The sequence below is a fragment of the Aristolochia californica genome, unplaced genomic scaffold, assembly GCF_029961685.1.
Source record: "Aristolochia californica isolate CCGP_79_NKW_82.1479 unplaced genomic scaffold, dmAriCali1.0.hap1 SCAF_3, whole genome shotgun sequence".
In the NCBI taxonomy this organism is placed as follows: domain Eukaryota; kingdom Viridiplantae; phylum Streptophyta; class Magnoliopsida; order Piperales; family Aristolochiaceae; genus Aristolochia; species Aristolochia californica.
Genome location: NW_027181992.1, coordinates 48,215,578 through 48,234,383, shown reverse-complemented (window position 1 = coordinate 48,234,383; position 18,806 = coordinate 48,215,578). Strand labels below are relative to the sequence as shown.

The 18,806-nt window shown below is 39.4% G+C and overlaps 3 protein-coding genes across 4 annotated transcripts; 2 read left to right on the top strand and 1 right to left on the bottom strand.

The window, feature by feature from the left end:
- Window positions 1-1,014: 1,014 nt before the first annotated feature.
- On the top strand, window positions 1,015-10,911 carry LOC137958989 (glucose-1-phosphate adenylyltransferase large subunit 1-like). Of its 2 annotated transcripts, none has more exons than XM_068806231.1 (16): window positions 1,015-1,169; window positions 2,312-2,754; window positions 3,538-3,660; window positions 5,081-5,254; window positions 5,431-5,523; window positions 6,115-6,198; window positions 6,287-6,342; window positions 6,904-6,997; window positions 7,736-7,848; window positions 9,081-9,153; window positions 9,313-9,393; window positions 9,482-9,568; window positions 9,651-9,755; window positions 9,876-9,982; window positions 10,067-10,127; window positions 10,607-10,911. In XM_068806231.1, exons 2-16 carry the CDS (start codon window positions 2,512-2,514, stop codon window positions 10,706-10,708), a joined length of 1,596 nt encoding a protein of 531 aa, XP_068662332.1. In that variant the 5' UTR covers window positions 1,015-1,169; window positions 2,312-2,511; the 3' UTR covers window positions 10,709-10,911. The 2 variants fall into 2 exon arrangements, with proteins under 2 accessions (XP_068662332.1, XP_068662333.1); XM_068806232.1 differs by lacking the exon at window positions 1,015-1,169 and adding an exon at window positions 1,219-1,821.
- A 643-nt stretch (window positions 10,912-11,554) lies between these two features.
- Window positions 11,555-14,498, top strand: LOC137959693 (putative mannan endo-1,4-beta-mannosidase 9). Its single transcript, XM_068807022.1, has 7 exons — window positions 11,555-11,717; window positions 11,860-11,921; window positions 12,851-13,234; window positions 13,345-13,539; window positions 13,630-13,752; window positions 13,849-14,051; window positions 14,144-14,498. Exons 1-7 carry the CDS (start codon window positions 11,555-11,557, stop codon window positions 14,496-14,498), a joined length of 1,485 nt encoding a protein of 494 aa, XP_068663123.1.
- A 585-nt stretch (window positions 14,499-15,083) lies between these two features.
- On the bottom strand, window positions 15,084-15,514 carry LOC137959692 (mannan endo-1,4-beta-mannosidase 7-like). The gene is made up of 2 exons (XM_068807021.1): window positions 15,496-15,514; window positions 15,084-15,394 (listed from the first exon to the last, which is right to left on the bottom strand). Exons 1-2 carry the CDS (start codon window positions 15,512-15,514, stop codon window positions 15,084-15,086), a joined length of 330 nt encoding a protein of 109 aa, XP_068663122.1.
- Window positions 15,515-18,806: the final 3,292 nt, after the last annotated feature.

The window sequence follows — 18,806 nt, the reverse complement described above, 5'->3', positions numbered from 1 at the left end:
ATCGAGCACATGTCATTATCATGCTGATTAAGGCTAATTATGACGATTAAGAAACTCTTTTTGGTAGTTTGAAGTTTCTTCCTCAATAATTGATGGTTGACATATAAAAATGTAACCCACGATGACCTCGCTCCCTACATTCGTCATCTCCCCTCCTTGATGCATGATTTTCTTTTTAAAAAAATATGGATTTGAAATTTTTTTATTGTGTCAGATTATTAACTATCACCGGCTAGTTAGATTTTTACGAAAAAAACAAAAGGGGGGAATGAATGAAAGAGAGGCCCAAAGAGAGAGGGGAGAAGGATGATGATTACTTTGGCTACTAATTGTTGCTTAGTCAACTCTCGCCACTCAAGCAATGAAATTATTAACGCTATCACTGCCATTCTCATCCATGAAATAAAAGCAAAAGAGATGCTCGTCACGTTCACTGGTTAGACTTTACGGAAAGACATTATTATTATTTTTTATTTAAAAAAAAGGGAAAGAATGAATAAAAGCAAAAGCACACTAGGCTCGTCCCTTTCAGTTTTATACTATGTAACGATCCATCGGTTGTAATATTTCCACGTAAATAAATTTTATATTTTAATCTTTCATTTCAGGTTACTTCTTGCATAAAAAATAAAAACGGGTGAATGGTGGGAAGAAACCCGTGCATTAACTCAAAAACCTCTTAACAACCACAGGACTTATTCCTAGCTTCCCTCGCTATCCGATCAGGGTCTGGGACCCTTTCTTCCTTTTCCTAACTCGCTTTTACCAAACAAAGCAATTGACGCCTCACATGTTCGCTTCAGCCCTTTCTCGGAGCCCAGGTGGCACCCGTGTTATTGGAAATTGGAGACAGTGATGGCTGTGACAGCGAAAGCGAGTCAGGCGTCCTGTGGCAAGTGGGCGAACAGGCACACGCCAACCCCGCTGATCTGCCGGTATCCACCACCGGCTAGTAATAATACGAACAGAACGTTAAGCTTTTTCCGCGCTCTTATTCAATTTCTGTTTTGTTCTTCAAATTAGTTGATCAATTCGCATACTCAGACGGTGGTACACCGAGAACCGCCCCGGCGGTGGTCCTCCTCAGCCTCTCATCTCGTGGACTCACTCGGCGGATGCTTGAGCTCTGCTGTCAAAAATAATTAAATAAACGAACACGCGGCAAGCAGGTGAGTATTTGAGCCGTCGTTTCTGTAATCATACTTCTCTTTTTCTTCTCTTTCTGCAAAGGCTGATCGATTTCATTTAACAGACCTTTTGAGAACTCTCTGCTCTTTCAGTTCACTCCGTGCCGTTTACTTCGTTGTTTTGGTTTTTTAGTGTTTTCTCGCACTCGCGGTACCAACAGAATCTCAGTTGAGAAGCTCGCGAGCAGGAGCCTCTCGGTTTCTCCTCTTCTCGCAAATGCGATTTACCGTCTTGTCTCTCTGCCGCTTCACTGACTAATGTTAGTTTTTCTCTTTTAAATTTCAAGCTCTTCGCCATTGGTGAGCAAGAGGTCGCTTTGTTTTTTTTATCTGTAATGAGCATCAGCGTCACCATCAGTGACGGTGCCGCCTCTCGTCGCGTGACGGCCATAACAAATCTGTTCATCTGTTGGAATTACAAGTCGAAGGTGGTAACTGGAGTGACTGCCAGCGATTTTTACATATTCGAGCTCATCTTTGCCTGTCCCGATCTCCGAATCAGAAAGATTTGTATGCTTCCGTCTCTTCTTCGACTCCTGAAGAAAAAAATCTTTTTGCCACCATTTAGATCAGATCAGCTGTCTCTTGCTTTAGCTTGAAGCCGCTCCGAATCTGGATTCTCGTCCAAATTCAGGTAAAGGCGCTTGCTCCGTCCATTCCTTGCTCGATCTTGCGGTAATCACAGAACCACTTCTTCCTTTTATAATGCCATTTTTCTCTGTACTTGTAGCCACCCCTGTGAAGTATATGTAACCACCAAGCAAATCCATTAAGAAACGTCTCCTGCTTACTTATCTATTATATATTGTGATGTATACTTAAATTAATCTACTTGGAAGCTCTTACAGTCACGAGCCGCGTGAGCGACGAGACGAAACCAATATTATTATCACTATTATTAAGTACGTCGCTCGTGTCACTGAGCCTGCAAATCTCTCTCTGAATCATAGTATAATCAGACCGATCTTCATGCCGAGTATTTTTCTGCAACTTCGTTGGCTCCTTCCACCTGTCAGTCTCCTCTAATTTTTTTTTGTGCGATCTACATCGTTAAGCCGCAGCACTTTGAAAGGTCTGCGTAATTTAGCTGTGTGCTTAGTATTCCAAGTGGACTACAATCGCAGGTGTTGAAAATACGCTGGTGGAGGCTGGAGAGTTTGGTTTCTAGGCGCTTCTTTTGTGAACTTGTGTTCCGAGTTTACTGTTTTGTTCTCTTCAGAGGAGGAGGCCAGGGAGATCGTATTGAACTTCATTCGTCACTGGATACACGGAAGCTTGAATCGATTTCATTAGCTACGGTTCGTATCTGGCTCTGTCTGTAGATATGGCCGGAACATTCCGCATCACTTCTTCCCAGTTTCGATCACTCGATCCGCTCGCAAATAATCATCTGCAGCTAGAGAACAGTTCTACTTCAACATTCTTCGGAGGCAGAGTTCCTGCGCCTTCTAAGAGCAGAGTGGCGGCTGCACGGTTGGAGAAACATTGCTTCCCCAGAGACAAAGATCTCGTCGCAAAATCCTGTATAGCCAAGTCCGTTCTTGCAGATTTTGAAAAGGATTTTCAGGTAATTTTCTTCACTCTTTTTGCTGCTCTTCGATTATCATTTAAGATAGTTAACAAGAAAAAACTCGTTTCATATGGGCTTCGTTCTAGAGAATTTTATTATGTTTTGCATAGCGTAATCTCCATATTATATTTTCCTTTGTTATGTTGGATCTCCTTGTTATCGTGCACACTTCAGCCTCCTCAGCCTCTACCAGTGTCTCATGTACTAAGTGAAAGAAGAACCAAACAAGCACACTCCCTTTCCATTGTTCAATCTGATCAAAATTGCTCAGAAAGGTCATTCCTGTTGATGGTGTCATACTTTTACAGAGGAGAACGAAAGTTTTGGTTGATCCCGGAGTAGGATTTAATATTGCCTTTTTTTTTTTTATCGCTGTTTTAAGGTTAAAACTCCGACTATCTGGATTTCATACTGCATTCATAATTATTAAGTTTAATCCATCTGAAGTGTGCATCTGTCTTCTAATATGACCTTAAGATATTGATTTCAAGCATATGATAAATTATACCAACCTTTCTCTTATCAATTTGTTTTTGTTTTGTTTACATCTGTGGTAGCTAGGAGTTTGGGGTCTTCTCTTGGTGTATAATTCACCAACTAGTACATCATGTCAACTGCAATTACAATTCTATGTACCCTGTATTGTTGCATAAAGTGTTGTGTTTTATTACTTTGCTTTGTAATCAGCCCTTTTCATGTTCTTTATCTTTGTCCATTTGTATACTTCTCTCAAAGAAAAAGTGCAGAAACTCACTATTCCTTTGCCTGCTGTGTTCGCAGACCTTGTCTGTGCCTGACTTTGTCCAATCACAAGCAGACCCAAAAAGTGTTGCATCAATTATATTAGGTGGTGGGGCTGGGACACGACTGTTTCCTCTAACTCGGAGACGAGCCAAACCAGCTGTAAGCAAATTTCAGAGTTGAAAATATCTTTTGTAATGCATATTGTTTGTGTATGGAAGCCGTTTTGGTTGTTTTAAGAAGGTTCTGTTGATTTTGAACCTATAAGACGTAACAGTTGGCCCAAGCTTGGCATGCCCCTTTTATCTGCTCTTCAGTGGTGATTTATATTTTCATTTTCTTCATTGCTTTTGATGTAAAAAATTGGACTAAGTTCTTTGTTTGTTAACCCACTCTTGGCATAATTACTTCAGTTATTTGTTGTGAACTCCAAAAAATATCAATCATTCAACTGAAATCTCTGCAAGTCTTGCTATAATTTAGTCTATGTAAAATTCCAAAATATGGGTAGCTTGATTCATTGACCTATTTGTGATGTGAAAGTATTCATATGGTATTGACCTATTACTTTAAATTTTTTGTCAATGTCACTGATTTCCAATGACTACTTTTACCTGATATCACTCCCTAATCCTTATGTTTTAGCGTCTTGTCTAATGTGTGAAAGGATCATGTTTTGTAAATGATTTATACATTTATAGTTCACACTCCCTGGTAAGACTTCTTTAACATTGAGCTATAGTGAAAGCATTGGTCTGCCAGAAGATTATCTGGTCCCTTAAAATCTGATAGTACAAAGCACTGTAGCAGACTCTACCAGCTTGTACAGCCGACTCAAAACGCTTTTCTGGTTGCTTCGAATCAGATATCTGCTGATGAGCAACATTATTTCTATATTTGGCAAACTTTGATTGGAACAGACATTTCATGAAGACCAGGGTCTTCCATTCCTGGAACTGAAAGGAATGCTCCAAACAGAAAAATATTGGTCTCAAATTAGTTAGCTTGTAGCAGTTAAGGAGCAAGTCTAAGAATTCCAAGTTGTTACCATGACAAGAAAAAATATTATACCCATCAAAGTAATATGTGAACCATTTCTCTGAGTTTTAAGATGAATTATGACATGGATGAACTTCATGTTCACTTTAGGAGCTTTAACTATTAAAAAACTTAGAATGTGAGGGATCTCATGACAAATGGTTGAGATGAACTAGGGAATACAGTGAATGCCCCTTATATCTTTTTGTTGCTTCTAGTAGTCCATATACAGGGTGCTCTAATGCCAAAGGGAATGTGTTTCATGACAAATACCCTTTCAATTAGATACATTTCATATGCACAAATGATTAGGAGTTTTGAAGTGCCTCAAGTCTTGTTCTTTTCTTTAGAGGTTACCAATGACCAGCTCATCATTTCCCCCCCCAAAAAAAGAAATATATTTATAAATTTATGTGTAATTCGTGCTGAACATGGTTATAGCATATGGTTTATTTACAGGGTGTATTTGTTTGTTACTCGTTATACATGAGTAAACATTTTCATATAAATCTGACCTTAGAAAATTGTTCCTTTGAATCTCTAGGTACCAATTGGTGGCTGCTACAGGCTTATTGATGTTCCAATGAGTAACTGCATTAACAGTGGACTGAACAAAATTTTCATCCTGACCCAGTTCAACTCTCAATCTCTCAATCGTCATCTTGCTCGAACTTACAATTTTGGGAATGGTGTTAATTTTGGTGATGGGTTTGTCGAGGTGGGTGGACCTGATCATGTTTCTTGGTAATTAGTAGAAAATAGGACTAAGGAAATTCGGCTAAATAGAATGAGTTGCACTATGGCACATTATTTGGTAGTGAAAAGTGCAGTAAGTTTTATTTTGTTACCTTCTGTTAAATTTTGGAATCAAAGATTTGATGGAGTCCTCTGTAGGTGTTAGCAGCTACACAAACATCGGGAGAATCAGGCAAGAGATGGTTTGAAGGCACTGCAGATGCTGTCAGACAGTTTATATGGCTCTTTGAGGTGTGTCAATTGCAAAATTTTCCTCTAATATTCAACTTCAGGGATGAGAATGCCTAGGTGGATGAGTGTTTAAACTGGGGAACAAAAGAAACTAACATGTACGTAAACAGTTAAAGAGAAGCACAATTGACAAGAAAAGGTGAGTGTTTAATATTGTTTGGGAATGTTGGAAGTTCTAGCAGTGGACCTGTTAGATGAATTCTGTTAATTTTGGTTGAGGAAGAGCAAAACAAAGAAGTATGTATAATTTGGATGTTAGTGGAGGGAAGATTTTAAAAAAGCCAATTTAGGGATGCCAATAGCTAATGAAATTGAGGTTTTTCATTAAAAAAAAAAATTAAGTCCTAGCAAATGATTAGAGTGAAATGGAGTAGGATTCATGTAGGCACATCACCACATGATCTAGAAGGAATAGGTGCCTACGCAATCATAGTAGAGTGTTCCCTGCCCATGCTGAATGCGACCAGTGTAGCAGATAAGTGCTACCATCAAGTGCACAGAAACATGAAATACCTGTAATGATTTCATCAGTAAGTTATGCACATTAATTTTTTCAAGTTTCTGCTCTCTAATAATTAGTAACCTGGGCAGGATGCAAAGAACAGACACATCGAGAACATTTTGATATTATCTGGTGATCATCTTTATCGAATGGATTACATGGATTTTGTGCAGGTTTGACTGAGGCTTCTTACTCTACGTATATCTGATATTTTGTTTGATTTTGGCATGACTCTTATTAAGAATGTGATACCTTAAACAGAAGCATGTTGAAACGTGTGCGGATATATCTGTTTCTTGCGTTCCCATGGATGAGAGGTAAACCTTATTAGTGGATTATAATAGATTAGAGGCATGGAGTATGTACTCAGGTCCATTCAAGGGCGGATGCAGACAATATTTTTGCTCTTTGAGTAGTTAGTGATATTGACAAATTTGTGTTCTTCACACATTCCATCAAAGATACTTTTAGAATATTATTGTTATCTGCAATCTCTTTTACTATTTTGAAAGAAAAGAAACTGGAAATAGGCATCAAGCTTAAGAACAGAGGGTATGGGAATTGTAGAAAAGAAAGGACTTCAGAGCCATCAAATCTTCATTTTCAAAAAAAAAAAAAAAAAATCTGTATTTAATGGCCTAAGTAGAAAATTTAATATCTTAGATCCTTTGCTCTGTTGAGCCTTCATAATGAATTCTTTTCTTATTCTTTAGAAAGTAGAAAATGGATGCATCTGATTTACATGGACTTAGAGTAAATATTCCTTTTTGCCAATAATTTCATCTTTACATTTATTCTTTGTTTTCCTCATTTCAGTAACTTTTAAGTTATTTGAAAACAAAGCAACTTTGAAGTTTTTGTTTTAATCTTTCTGACAGTCGAGCATCTGAATTTGGACTCATGAAGATTGATAGAAATGGTCAGATCCATCAGTTTTTTGAAAAGCCAAAGGGTGAAGATCTGAAGACCATGGTATATACATGAAGACTACCCTTTTTTCTGGTCTTTTTTATTTTTTGGCGTAGACCTTTTATGGTCTTATTCATAGACATCATACAAGTTTTCAACATTTATTGTCATCAGATCATTGCCCCAATCATGTTGGAATCAACAACATAAATTCTTTCCCATTGCTATCTATCACTCGCAAGCTCCATTGTTAGGTCAGCCGTCTTCAATTCTTTTTAGACAACCCTTATCCATATCATTTTCTGTGTTCCTCTTATTTCTTCTCCATTCATCAACTAAACATTAATTTGCCTCTTCTCACTTTGCAATGTTAGGCTTCTATCTGAGATGCCTAAACCATCTAAAAACATCTCAGTTATTTTCTACTTTAACGGTATTCCTAAGTTTTCTGTGATATGTCAGTTTTTTTTTTTTTACTTTTTGTAGCTTTGCTAAAGGTATGTCTTAACATTCTAGGCTCTCAACTCCATATCTTCAACATATTTTGCTTCACTACCCAGCGTTCTGCTTCATCTTGCATGTGCCTATCATTTTACACCAATTACTGGGCACTGAATGTCCAGGTCCACTTTAGCCATCCAATGCCCACATTATTTTCCCTGCACATACATTGCCACAGAAGCATCAAAGACGTCATATAGGCATGTCACTTTGGTAATTATATATTCAAAACTTAATGAAGCTGGCAAAGAACTTGTCTTCTTTCATGTGCTTTATCTAATGAAGTGGGTGTTACTGCAGCAAGTGGACACGACTATTCTAGGGTTGTCTGGACAGGAAGCAAAACAGTTCCCTTATATTGCATCAATGGGTGTTTATCTCTTCAAAACAGAGGTTCTACTGAAGCTTTTAAGGTAATTGTTTTGCCATGCTTCCTGCTATCAGCATGTCTTGATCTGTTCTCCGTTGTGTGCTGCTGTTGTGGGATGTGTGTTAATTATTCTCATGAGTACCTTGTACTTGAAGCATTTAAGAAATATCTTATCCATGAAAACCAAGCAGCAATGAAAAGCTAACCTAACTAGGGCAAGGTAGTATTGACTTGCTTAGTCAGTTGATCCCAAACACATGACAGCTTAATTTGGATCTTGTGCTTGCAATTCTTGCTATTGCTTGTTGAATGTTTCCTTTGAATTCAGTGATAAAAAAATATCTAGCATGGAAGTCACTTTATTAAGACTAGCCAGCTTTATACTGGTGTATTTTGACCCTTTCATTGAAGAATATTATATTTAAATACTAACAAAGCCAAAATGGCAATTTACATCACCATGCATGTTCGTGGCTTTAAAATTTTGGAATACATTGATGTGATGATGATCCTATTTGTCACTTGCCATATTCTGTAATACAAAGATTTTCATAACCAAAGGTCTATAATTTGGATCCTTGGAATCCATATCATCTTAGATATTACTTTGGTCATGTTCACAGCAACTTCTGTCATGTATCAGAAAGGTGGCTATATATTTGAGGGCTTCACAAGCCTTGAGCAAGAGAACTTCCTATTCGCACCAGCAAAATGGTTGCACTAGACAATTAATTAAGGGAACCAAGTTGAACACTATGAACCTTATGAATGGGGCCATTCCCCCATGGTTTTTCCAAGTTCTTAATAGCCCACTAAGACAACTAATTGAATTCCAACTTTTATTTTAAAAAGAACAAAATTCCGATACACACCCTAATGGCTGTCTGTTGAATGTAAACTGTATGGCATGCGGGTCACTAATGGCTCTTCTTCTTCAAGATGAAGGGCATAGTTTGAAGAAATGGCATATTCTATCATGTGCTCTATTTGTGTTTCAAAATCCAATGTCTATTATGAGAATTCTTAAATTACAAAAGTACTGTCAACAGAAAAGTATCTTGAGCTATTTGTCGACTACTGTTATTAAATAGTGCACGTTTGGCACATATTTGACTGGCCTCCTTTTGACACTAATTGATGATTTTGCATGTTAGTATGTTGTGCTTTCTGCGCTCCATCATCCTTTACATTCTTTAATAGAAAAGGAAATATCTTCATTTATTGAGTGAACTACAACCAACTATATCCATCCAATTTGTATTTTTTTGTTTTCAGGTGGCAATATCCAACAGCTAATGATTTTGGATCAGAGATCATCCCAATGGCTGCCAAAGAATATAATGTTCAGGTAGCATATAGATACTTAAAAAAAATTAATATCAGAGATAGGTATATACTGGATCACCTGAAATGGGAATTAAAAATTTCTCGATTTTCAAGTTATACCCTGAGATTGATTTCTTGAACAAATTAAGTCTAGTTCATAATAACCTCAGTGTCATGTCAGGCATATCTGTTCAATGGGTATTGGGAAGACATTGGAACTATAAAATCCTTTTTTGATGCAAATCTGGCTCTAACAGATCAGGTATTCAAGTCAGGAACTCTAGCAACTTGCACCTTTACTTTGGATACTTTGAATGGAAATTAAAGCAGTGTATCTGGTCTTTTGGCAGCCTCCCAAATTTCACTTTTATGACCCGTTGAAGCCAATCTTCACTTCTCCTCGATTTCTACCACCAACAAAAATAGAGAAATGCAAGGTATCACCCTGAAATTTGATTCATGCAAGGTCGTACTTCTTTAGATGTGCTTGTGAAATGTCGTCATTCTATACTAATGCAGGTATTGAACTCTATAATTTCTCATGGATGCTTCTTAAGGGAGTGCAGTGTTGAACATTCTATTGTTGGTGTGCGCTCTAGACTAGAATATGGTTGTGAGCTAAAGGTAAATGTTTCTTGAAGTGAAGCTTGACAACTGTTCATATTTATTTTTCATGAAAATGTTCTACCAATCTTTTTGTTTCTTAGATTACCTCTGAAGGGATAGATTAATATTGCTTGGCAGGATACCATGATGATGGGTGCGGACTACTATCAAACAGAGTCGGAGATAGCATCATATTTAGCAGAGGGCAAAGTTCCAATTGGCGTAGGGAGGAATACCAAAATTAGGTCAGTGATAAAATACCATAACAAATTCCTGATTATTTGAGTTGGATTATTGTGCCTATTAATGTTAGAACACTTCTCTCGCAGGAACTGCATAATTGACAAAAATGCAAGGATTGGAAAAGATGTTGTCATTTCAAATACTGATGTAAGTTTCTCTTAATAATATTCCCAAAAACAGAGTCATTCACAAAAGTGGTTTATGTAAATCATAAGCTGAGAAAAAACCCATTGTGGCAGCATGTTGAAAAGGCTCTTCTTACCTGATTCATGTCATAGAGGACACCCCTCTGGTCTTTTGAAGGCTATGCACCCTCCTTAATGTCTACTTATGTAGGGCCTCACGAAGAACTGAGGCTTCTCATGTTCTCAAGCTGCTCCTTTTTTGGAACATTTAGCAAGTGTTTGTCAGAACTCTTTTGAGTTTTAGTGTCCTGAACCCTCTTCAAAGAAGTTCAAGTGTTAGCACCTTTATCCTGACAATACTGATGGTGCTTCTTTCCTTACCATTTTCAAACCCAAGTAATTTTTCAGAGATGGCAACTGAGTATTGAGATTATTAAATTTATGCTTTTGAGTTTTTTTTTTTTTTTTACCCCTAACTACTTTTGTTTAATTTATATGCAGAATGTGGAAGAGGCAGACAGAACATCAGAGGGCTTCTATATTCGTTCTGGAATCACTGTAGTGCTAAAGAACTGTACAATTCCTGATGGAGCAGTCATCTAGAAGTTGATAATCCAATCCTAATGGCTCCGAAAAGGATACATAAATATCAAGAAGATGAGGCACAGAACGTGATAAGATGGTGAGGTCCGGACAAAGGACATTTGGAGCAACTTACACTGTAATTGAAAAGCTGAGAATTCCGAATCCTATACTGCTGAAACAGAACTTTTTACTAGAGCATATTAGTAATCTATAGATGCGCATGCAACGTTTGCTCATCCAATTTGCACACGTGCCAATAATAATGCACTTGGCGTGGCCCTTCTTTACGGAATGACAGACATTTGTAAGTTCAGTGAATAAGGATGCAGTGTCCAATTCCTTGGAGAATAAAAGAGTGAATCACCTCCTGGAAAAATGACGTAAAAATGCAAGGTTTTCCAGCAACATTAATGGTATGTACAGGCGGGTTAGCTTCCTACCATCGTACTAAGACAGGGTTATTTTTCAATGAACGTCTCTTTGATTTAAAACTTATATATAGTATAATACCAGCAGAGAATTTCGTAAATTACAGACTGTTCTTCCTGTTATAATGGAGAATCCATGACAGAAGAAAACAGACGGTTAATTGATGCGTAAAAGCTTCTCTTTGACAACTCATGCTTCCATTAATGGATCCTGTCCTTCTTCTGTTTGCAGCTCAGGCTAACATTAACATGAGATGGGTCACAGGTTCTCGAAGTCAACAGAAGAAGAACAACTGAATCTCTCGAGGAAATGGGCGAGTAGCCCACATGATAACTTCACAGGAAACTGCTCCTCCTGGGTGAATTCGGCAAGACTTCAAGGAATAAGGGGTACACCACTAGCGCAAGGGATGCATTGTTCACCAGATTCTACGACATGGTTGATGCGACAGCTACTACCGGAAGCCCCTTCAGCGGCGCACTCTTCTGGCAGCTCCTGGATCAGGGAATGGATGAGTTTAGAGATGGTTATGAAGTCGTCCTGGCAGAGAACCCCTCCACTGCTGCTATCATCGCTCAGCAGTTAAAGAAGATACTGGGTTGCGTTCATATTAAGAAAGATTATGAATTTGATAAAATATCAGTTTCTGTTTCTGTTTTTGTTTTTTTTTTTTGTTTACGAATCCTTCCGCCGTAATGGAATAAATCTACACTTACCTCTGGTTATTGTGTTTTTGTCAGCTTTGGCCATTCAAACACATTTCCCAGAGTCTAGTCCCAAAGCTAATAATCTACCAAATGGGGTATTATATGCACATCAAAACCCCATTTTTAGCATACCCAAAGTAGTAAAATCAGAATTTGAGCTAGGCCTTGCTCAAAGAGAAAGCCGTGAAATAAAGCCATTAACATTCTCTCATTAAAAATAAAAAACTGTAAATGTAACGAAGAGGAATAACAACTGTAACGACCCTCAGTTGGACCCTGACGTGCGTTCACGCAGCCGTTTCGCCACTTGCCCATTTCATACGATTGCCTTCTCTCCCCAGAATCTCTCGTCTTCCTTGTCTACACTCAAGCCACAAACTGTCCGTATTCAATTCTCTGCGATCGCCTCTGCCAACGCAAATTTTTACAGTACTGCATGGATCTTGGATATAACTAATTTTGGTGGCTTCATGGCGAACCGAGTGCTCTGAACCCAATTATGAATGAAACGACATGATCCACTTCATAGTCATCCCAAGGGAGAAGAAAGCCTTCTGATTTCCCAACGTCGTGACTGTAATCGATCAAAATGCACGACTGAAAGAAGAGCAATGTGTTTAAGATTAGGGACATCAAAAACATCATAGGGAAAGATGGGTGATGATGCTCCTCTTCTAACAGTCTAACAGAAATTTCAGGATGATACACGCGGCCTCTATCAACCTTCCTAACTGATCCCCTTCATGGACTGTTGAGCTCCTTTCGTCTCTCATGCGATTCTGAAAGCTAAAACTGCTGCATCTCTTCATAAACGTGTAACCTCTTCTCCGAGCTTTCGAGAGGTCATCTCCATCATCTTCTTTGGCTTCCATAACAACTTGATGCAGTGCATTAAAAACCAACGGAAAAAGTAGACTATCCACTTGCTTCCTCCGGGGGCCTTAAATCTCTATATAAACAGCAGAAGGATCTCAAACACTTCACGCCTCTTTCTTCTCTCTGATCAACATTGTCAACCAAGCAGTCACCGTTGCTTGTTCACATTTTCATCAAGTGCCCAGTTTTGAATCCAAACATGCCCAGGATCTGCATATTTGTCTTTTTCCTGGTAGCATTCCTGCTCGCCGTAGATGGAAGGGGAGCTTCAGGAGCCTACCACAGCGGGGGTTTCGTCAAAACCAGTGGAACTCGTTTTGAGCTGAATGGGAGGCCACTTTACTTGAACGGGTTCAACGCTTACTGGCTCATGTACATGGCCTCAAACCCAACTGAGAGAGGGAAGGTGATTTCCGCCTTCCAGCAAGCTTCCAGCCATGGATTGACTGTCGCAAGGACATGGGCTTTCAGTGATGGGGGGTATCAAGCTCTACAAATAAAGCCTGGTTCTTACAATGAGGACGTGTTCAGGGTATGATCATCAACACAGACAAACGATAATCTTTTTTCTGCACTTAAACTGCGTTTAGAAGGGAAAAAGTTTCGGTTTTAATCTCATATTTCCGGCTATTCTTTGTCCAGGGATTAGATTTTGTTATCGCTGAAGCTAAAAAAAATGGAATTTACCTGATCCTGACCTTGGGAAACAACTGGTCGGATTATGGAGGCAAAAATCAATATATTCAGTGGGCAAGAGAACAAGGTCAGTCTGTGGGCTCTGAGGACGACTTTTTCAGGAACCCCGTCGTCAAAGGTTACTTCAAGAACCATATCAAGGTACATCCTCATAGAATCCGAATTCATGGTCGAAATTAAAAAAATTGTCTAGTGATGGCTAATGACGTATGCTTCATCTTACTGTTGCAGGCAGTTCTTACAAGAGTCAACTCCATTACAGGAGTTGCTTACAAGGACGATCCCACCATCTTTGCATGGGAGCTGATGAACGAGCCTCGCTGCCAGAGCGATCTCTCTGGCAGAACCTTACAGGTGATAATTAAAACAAAACAAAAAGCAACAAATGAACCAGCTTCTTATCTTTCTGTAATGCTCAAATGATTCAGCTTCGTTACTTTCGGAGTGCAGGATTGGATCACAGAGATGGCGGATCACGTGAAATCCATCGACAGCAACCATCTTCTTGAAATAGGCCTGGAAGGATTCTACGGCGAATCATTGCCCGAAAAGAAGCAGTTCAATCCTGGTTACGAAGTCGGCACAGATTTCATCTCCAATAACCAGATAAAAGGAATCGATTTCGCGACTATCCATGCATATCCAGATCAATGGTAATCTCATTAACCTCAATCTGGGAGTAGACAAATAGGGACAATAATCAATAACTGCGAAGCTGATGCTGCTGCCTTTGTACTTTACACAGGGTACCCGGGTCGAACGAGGAAGCTCAATCGGCCTTCGTGCAGAGATGGCTTCTATCCCACATCCAAGCCTCAAATGAAATTCTGAAGAAGCCGCTGCTCTTCTCTGAATTCGGCAAATCGTCGAGGTCTTCTGGATACAGCGTGAGCCTGAGAGACAACTACTACAGCAACATATACAACACCATCTACGCTTCCGCAAAGAGTGGAGGTTCCAGCGCTGGTGCCCTTTTCTGGCAGCTCTTCACGGAAGGCATGGATAATATGAGAGATGGTTACGAAGTCATCTTCTCCGAGACTCCTTCCACCGCTAACCTTGTCTCTCAGCAGTCCCACAAACTCTCAAACCTCAATTGATGAGTTTGAGATTTTCGTGTTTGATTAAATAAGTGAAGTCGGTCAAGCATTTACATTGATGTAACCGAAGCCAAACCCAGAAGAGTTTATTAATAAGACAATGTAATTGTTACAGTTGTTTTAATGAAGACTCCGTTACAAAACAATCGTTATCGTCATTATCGTTGTCCTCGGTTGGAATTGATGAAAAAATAGTGACGAACGTACTGGGATACCAAATATGGAATTGGGTGTTGGACCGCGTTTCATCTTCGCAGTTTCATTCGGCTTTTGTTTCTTTGTATGGTGGCTGTCGGGCTCTGCAAGGTCTCCACTTCAGGCGACGTGCATGTGAGTGTTATGAATTGGCTGAGAGAGGGGAAGAACCTCAGCCTTCACTGTTGATCGATTTTTTTCTCTGAAGGAAAAAAATTCTCCCGATTGTCGCTCTCTTTTCCTGAAAATTAGAACAATAATCTCTATTTCTGTATTCTCGAATGAACTTCAGAATTGGAACAGTAAAAAGATATCGTTTAATGCATTGTCAAAAAGCAGACTGATATTCCAACAAATTCATAATCTTTCTTAAAATAAATGGAGCCCCGCCTACTGAGCTTGCAGAGCTGATAACTTCCTGGAGTGCTGAAAGATGATATTAGCAGCGGAGGGGCTCTCTGCCAGGAAAACATCATAGCCATACCTAAGGTTATCCATTCCTTGACCCAGGAGCTGCCAGAAGAGCGCGCCACTGAAGAGGCCTAGCCCTGTAGCAGACGCATCTCTTTTGCTCGGGCTGTACCCTTTATCCTTCGTGGATTTGTTGAATTCACCCAAGACGAATGACTTCTTCAGAACCTTCTGTGAAAATTGGATGTGGCTACTCGCGCAGTTCTTCAAGAAACTCAGTTGTTCTTCGTCTGACAAGTTATGCAACCCTCAATCATGACTCAAGTCATGTTCAGTAGAAAAAGAGTTGCAGTAAATTGATCAAGTCTCATGGCTAAGCTTTTATCTGTACCATCATCATATGCATGCATGGGTGTGAAATCGATCTCGGGAATTTGGTTAATGGTGATGACATCTGTCCCAAAGACGTAGCCGTTGGGATTAAGCTGCTTGGCGGATTAAGCCGTAGGGATTAAGCTCCATCGGCTACAACCGTGTTGGAAGAGTAGAAAGGACAGCAAGCAAAGAGTTAAAAAGAGAGACCCTTTCTTTTCTCCACGTTTTGGAACCCTTTCAGTTCGATTATGTGATCAATGTTTGCAGAATCACGCGTGGATAAAAGATTGTGTGATCAATGTTTGAGCAAACCGAGGATGATCCAACAGAGAAAGAGATGAAAGAGTGGAGAGGGGGCAAAGGACTAGGCTACAGAGATAACTAGATCTTCTTAGTTCTTCTGAACTGAGCAAACCACCGATGATTTTATATGGAACAAAATGGAGCTTTCCTCAGTTTATATGAATATGACAGTCGATTTGGTTGAGTATTGATTTGGATGCCAACAAAAAGAATCTCAGAAATGTTAAATCAGCATTAATGGCGAAATCCTTTTTCCACTGTTCGTTGAATATTTATGTGGAGAGTAGAAGCAATTACAAGTATATCATATCTGCCATGGCAGCAATGGTAAGTGGACTTGACGTTGAGATACGGAAACTCCATAAAAAAGCTTTTAAAGGAGCTTCTCCTCCATATTGAGAAATCAGAAGTTTACGAATTTGAAGAGAGTTGATATATAATGAGTAGTCATGAAGAAAGATGAAACTTGAAAGTCTGACAATGGAGATGAAGGCAAGCCAATTTCTTCACAATCCTCCGCACTGTTTGATTTATTTGGGCATTCGTTACTGGATATGTTTTGAATTCATGATGTACCAAAATATGAATTTGCAGATGAACATCGTGTTGGGCTTCTAAGTTGTATCATGTTTAAGGCTGTCAAATATTTACAGATTTGAAGCCTAATTCAAACTCTTGGATAATTATTCAAACGGAATTATGACCCATATTAATTGGATACTCCTAGGCATCTGGTTAACCCAAGCGAGTTAACTCGAACCGAACGTCATCATTGAATCATTGTTGGACAAACGATCCGGGAGAAGAGTACAGCCGGACCGATGGCTTCTGCGCCCTTCCTGCAGCAACCACTGCTCACCAGCATACTCTGGATGTCAGCGAGAAATCAAGGTTCGTGTTCAGGAGAGAAGACAGATTTGATACTAAACAAGTGTTACGCTTTGAAAGAAATAGATGATTCTCATGGGATCGTCACTGGTGTCCGTTTCTGAGACTTGGAGGTTGATCAAGGAAGAGTGTTAGAAGTGGTTGAAGCTGCGGTAGCGATTCGTTCAATCGTTCCCATTAACCATTTCTTGCCGATATTATAAAAAGCATCTCCTGGAATCCGATCTTGATCATGACGAATGTTGCCTCACCAGGGAATTCAAGATGACGAGTTTCTCTTACGCTTATGATGGAGCTGGAGCATGAGATGGTTTTCATTAAAACTATGAATGTGTATAAAAGTGTTTGAGGAAAGGAAAAGACTGATACAATTCTAAAACAAAAAAGAAAAATTGACTAAAATTAGCAAAAGTATTCTTAGAAAGAAGGTTAGAACGGATCATAGGCTGCCACTGGAAGAAGCCGGGATGGAGCAGAGACAAGGAGGTGGAATTGGGAACATGGGAAAGATAAATTTGTGTTTCCAATCTTATCGCGGGTTTTTTAAGGAAGAAAGATTTCGGGTTGAGCAGGCATAAGGACAAGTTCTGGTTTTCAGAAAAAATGCTTTGCACATAACCTGTGTGCACCTTTAGTCAAGGGATTCTCATTTGCTAAAACTACAAAATCCCTGAGACTCTGAAACAGAGACATTGTGAATAGTCCTTTGAACGTGATTTGTTCATCCTAGGCTCAGGGATCCATTAACATGCCTCTATTTCAGAAGTACCATTTATTTTATTTCACCAAATCCCAACCCAAGAATTAGGATGTTCAACTTCCAATTCAGTATGGCATTTCTCTGAATTCAATTATCATGCATGGTTTTCGGTTGCAAAGATGCCTTTACATGTTGTTCATGGCTGATCAACCTGAGCTGTACAAGGATAATAGAGGTAAAGAGGAATCAAATCACAAGAATTTGGTACTAACAGATATCCCTGGATGGACACCTATGTGATGCTTGCTTGTGAAAAAGATCCATAGCAAACTCTGATTAACTGAGTTCAGGCTAAATGATGATGGTTCCAATTCATTTCCAGTGATTTCAGCTTCATGAGGTCAATGTGGGATTGATATGCTTTATTCCTGTAGAACAAAGCAAAAGAAAAAGTATAGCAGAGGTATCTGATGCTTTCATTCTCGACTGAAAAATATTAGCATCTCCTTATCCGTCTCTTATGCCAAATCACTGTGAAAAGTTCCCCTCCATCTCCACAAAGCATCAGTTTATGGGACACCACCAAGTCAGCTTCCACTGAAAATGTAAACTCCTCAAATCCAATAATTAAAGAATAAGCATCAAGTTCACAGAATAGTCTACCTTTTTGTTCCATGAAAACTGGCTTAAGCTTACTTCCCATTGCCCTGCACTCGAAGCTCAGCAGCAATGCTCACCTGTCTTCTACCGTGGACAGAACTGCAGAGGACCCTCTCGAAAACCATCCTTCATGGTCATCTTCATGCCATTTTTTCCTATGCCGTATTATTTACTCTTTCGGGTTTTGTCTAGTGATGTCCTAACATTGTCTACTATGCTTTACAGCAATAAATCATCTGATCTGGTTTAGAAACTACAAGAGGAATGGAGAACTGCCCGTTCAATGCTTGGAGGAGCGAGATGGACACAACAGAGGGGGAGGTATCTGCGTTGAAGAAGAACTGTACTGGCTTATCGACTTTGGTGAAGTTGAAAAGACTAGTTTTGAATCGGTAAACGTTGGTTGTGGTGGAGAGGAGTCGCCTCTTCTATCACTGGCAGACAATATGGCGGAGGGTTGGTGGGATTTCTACTTTGGAGGATGCTCAAGGTGGCACTACAACTCTGCTTTTGAGAACCATCATGAAGGATTTATGAAGAAAAACATTTCCAGCCAAACTCTCTCTCTCTCTCTCTCTCTCTCTCTCTCTCTCTCTCTCTCTCTCTCTGATCTGCTATCATTTATACGGACCAATAATGAACTCATGAAACTTGTATTTAGTAAATTTTACAAATCGGGTACAGTATTCTGCAGTTTCGGGGAGGGAAGAAGAGACGTAAAGTTATTCAACAATAATAAGAGGTGGGCTACTTCAATATATGCAGCCACAACCCAA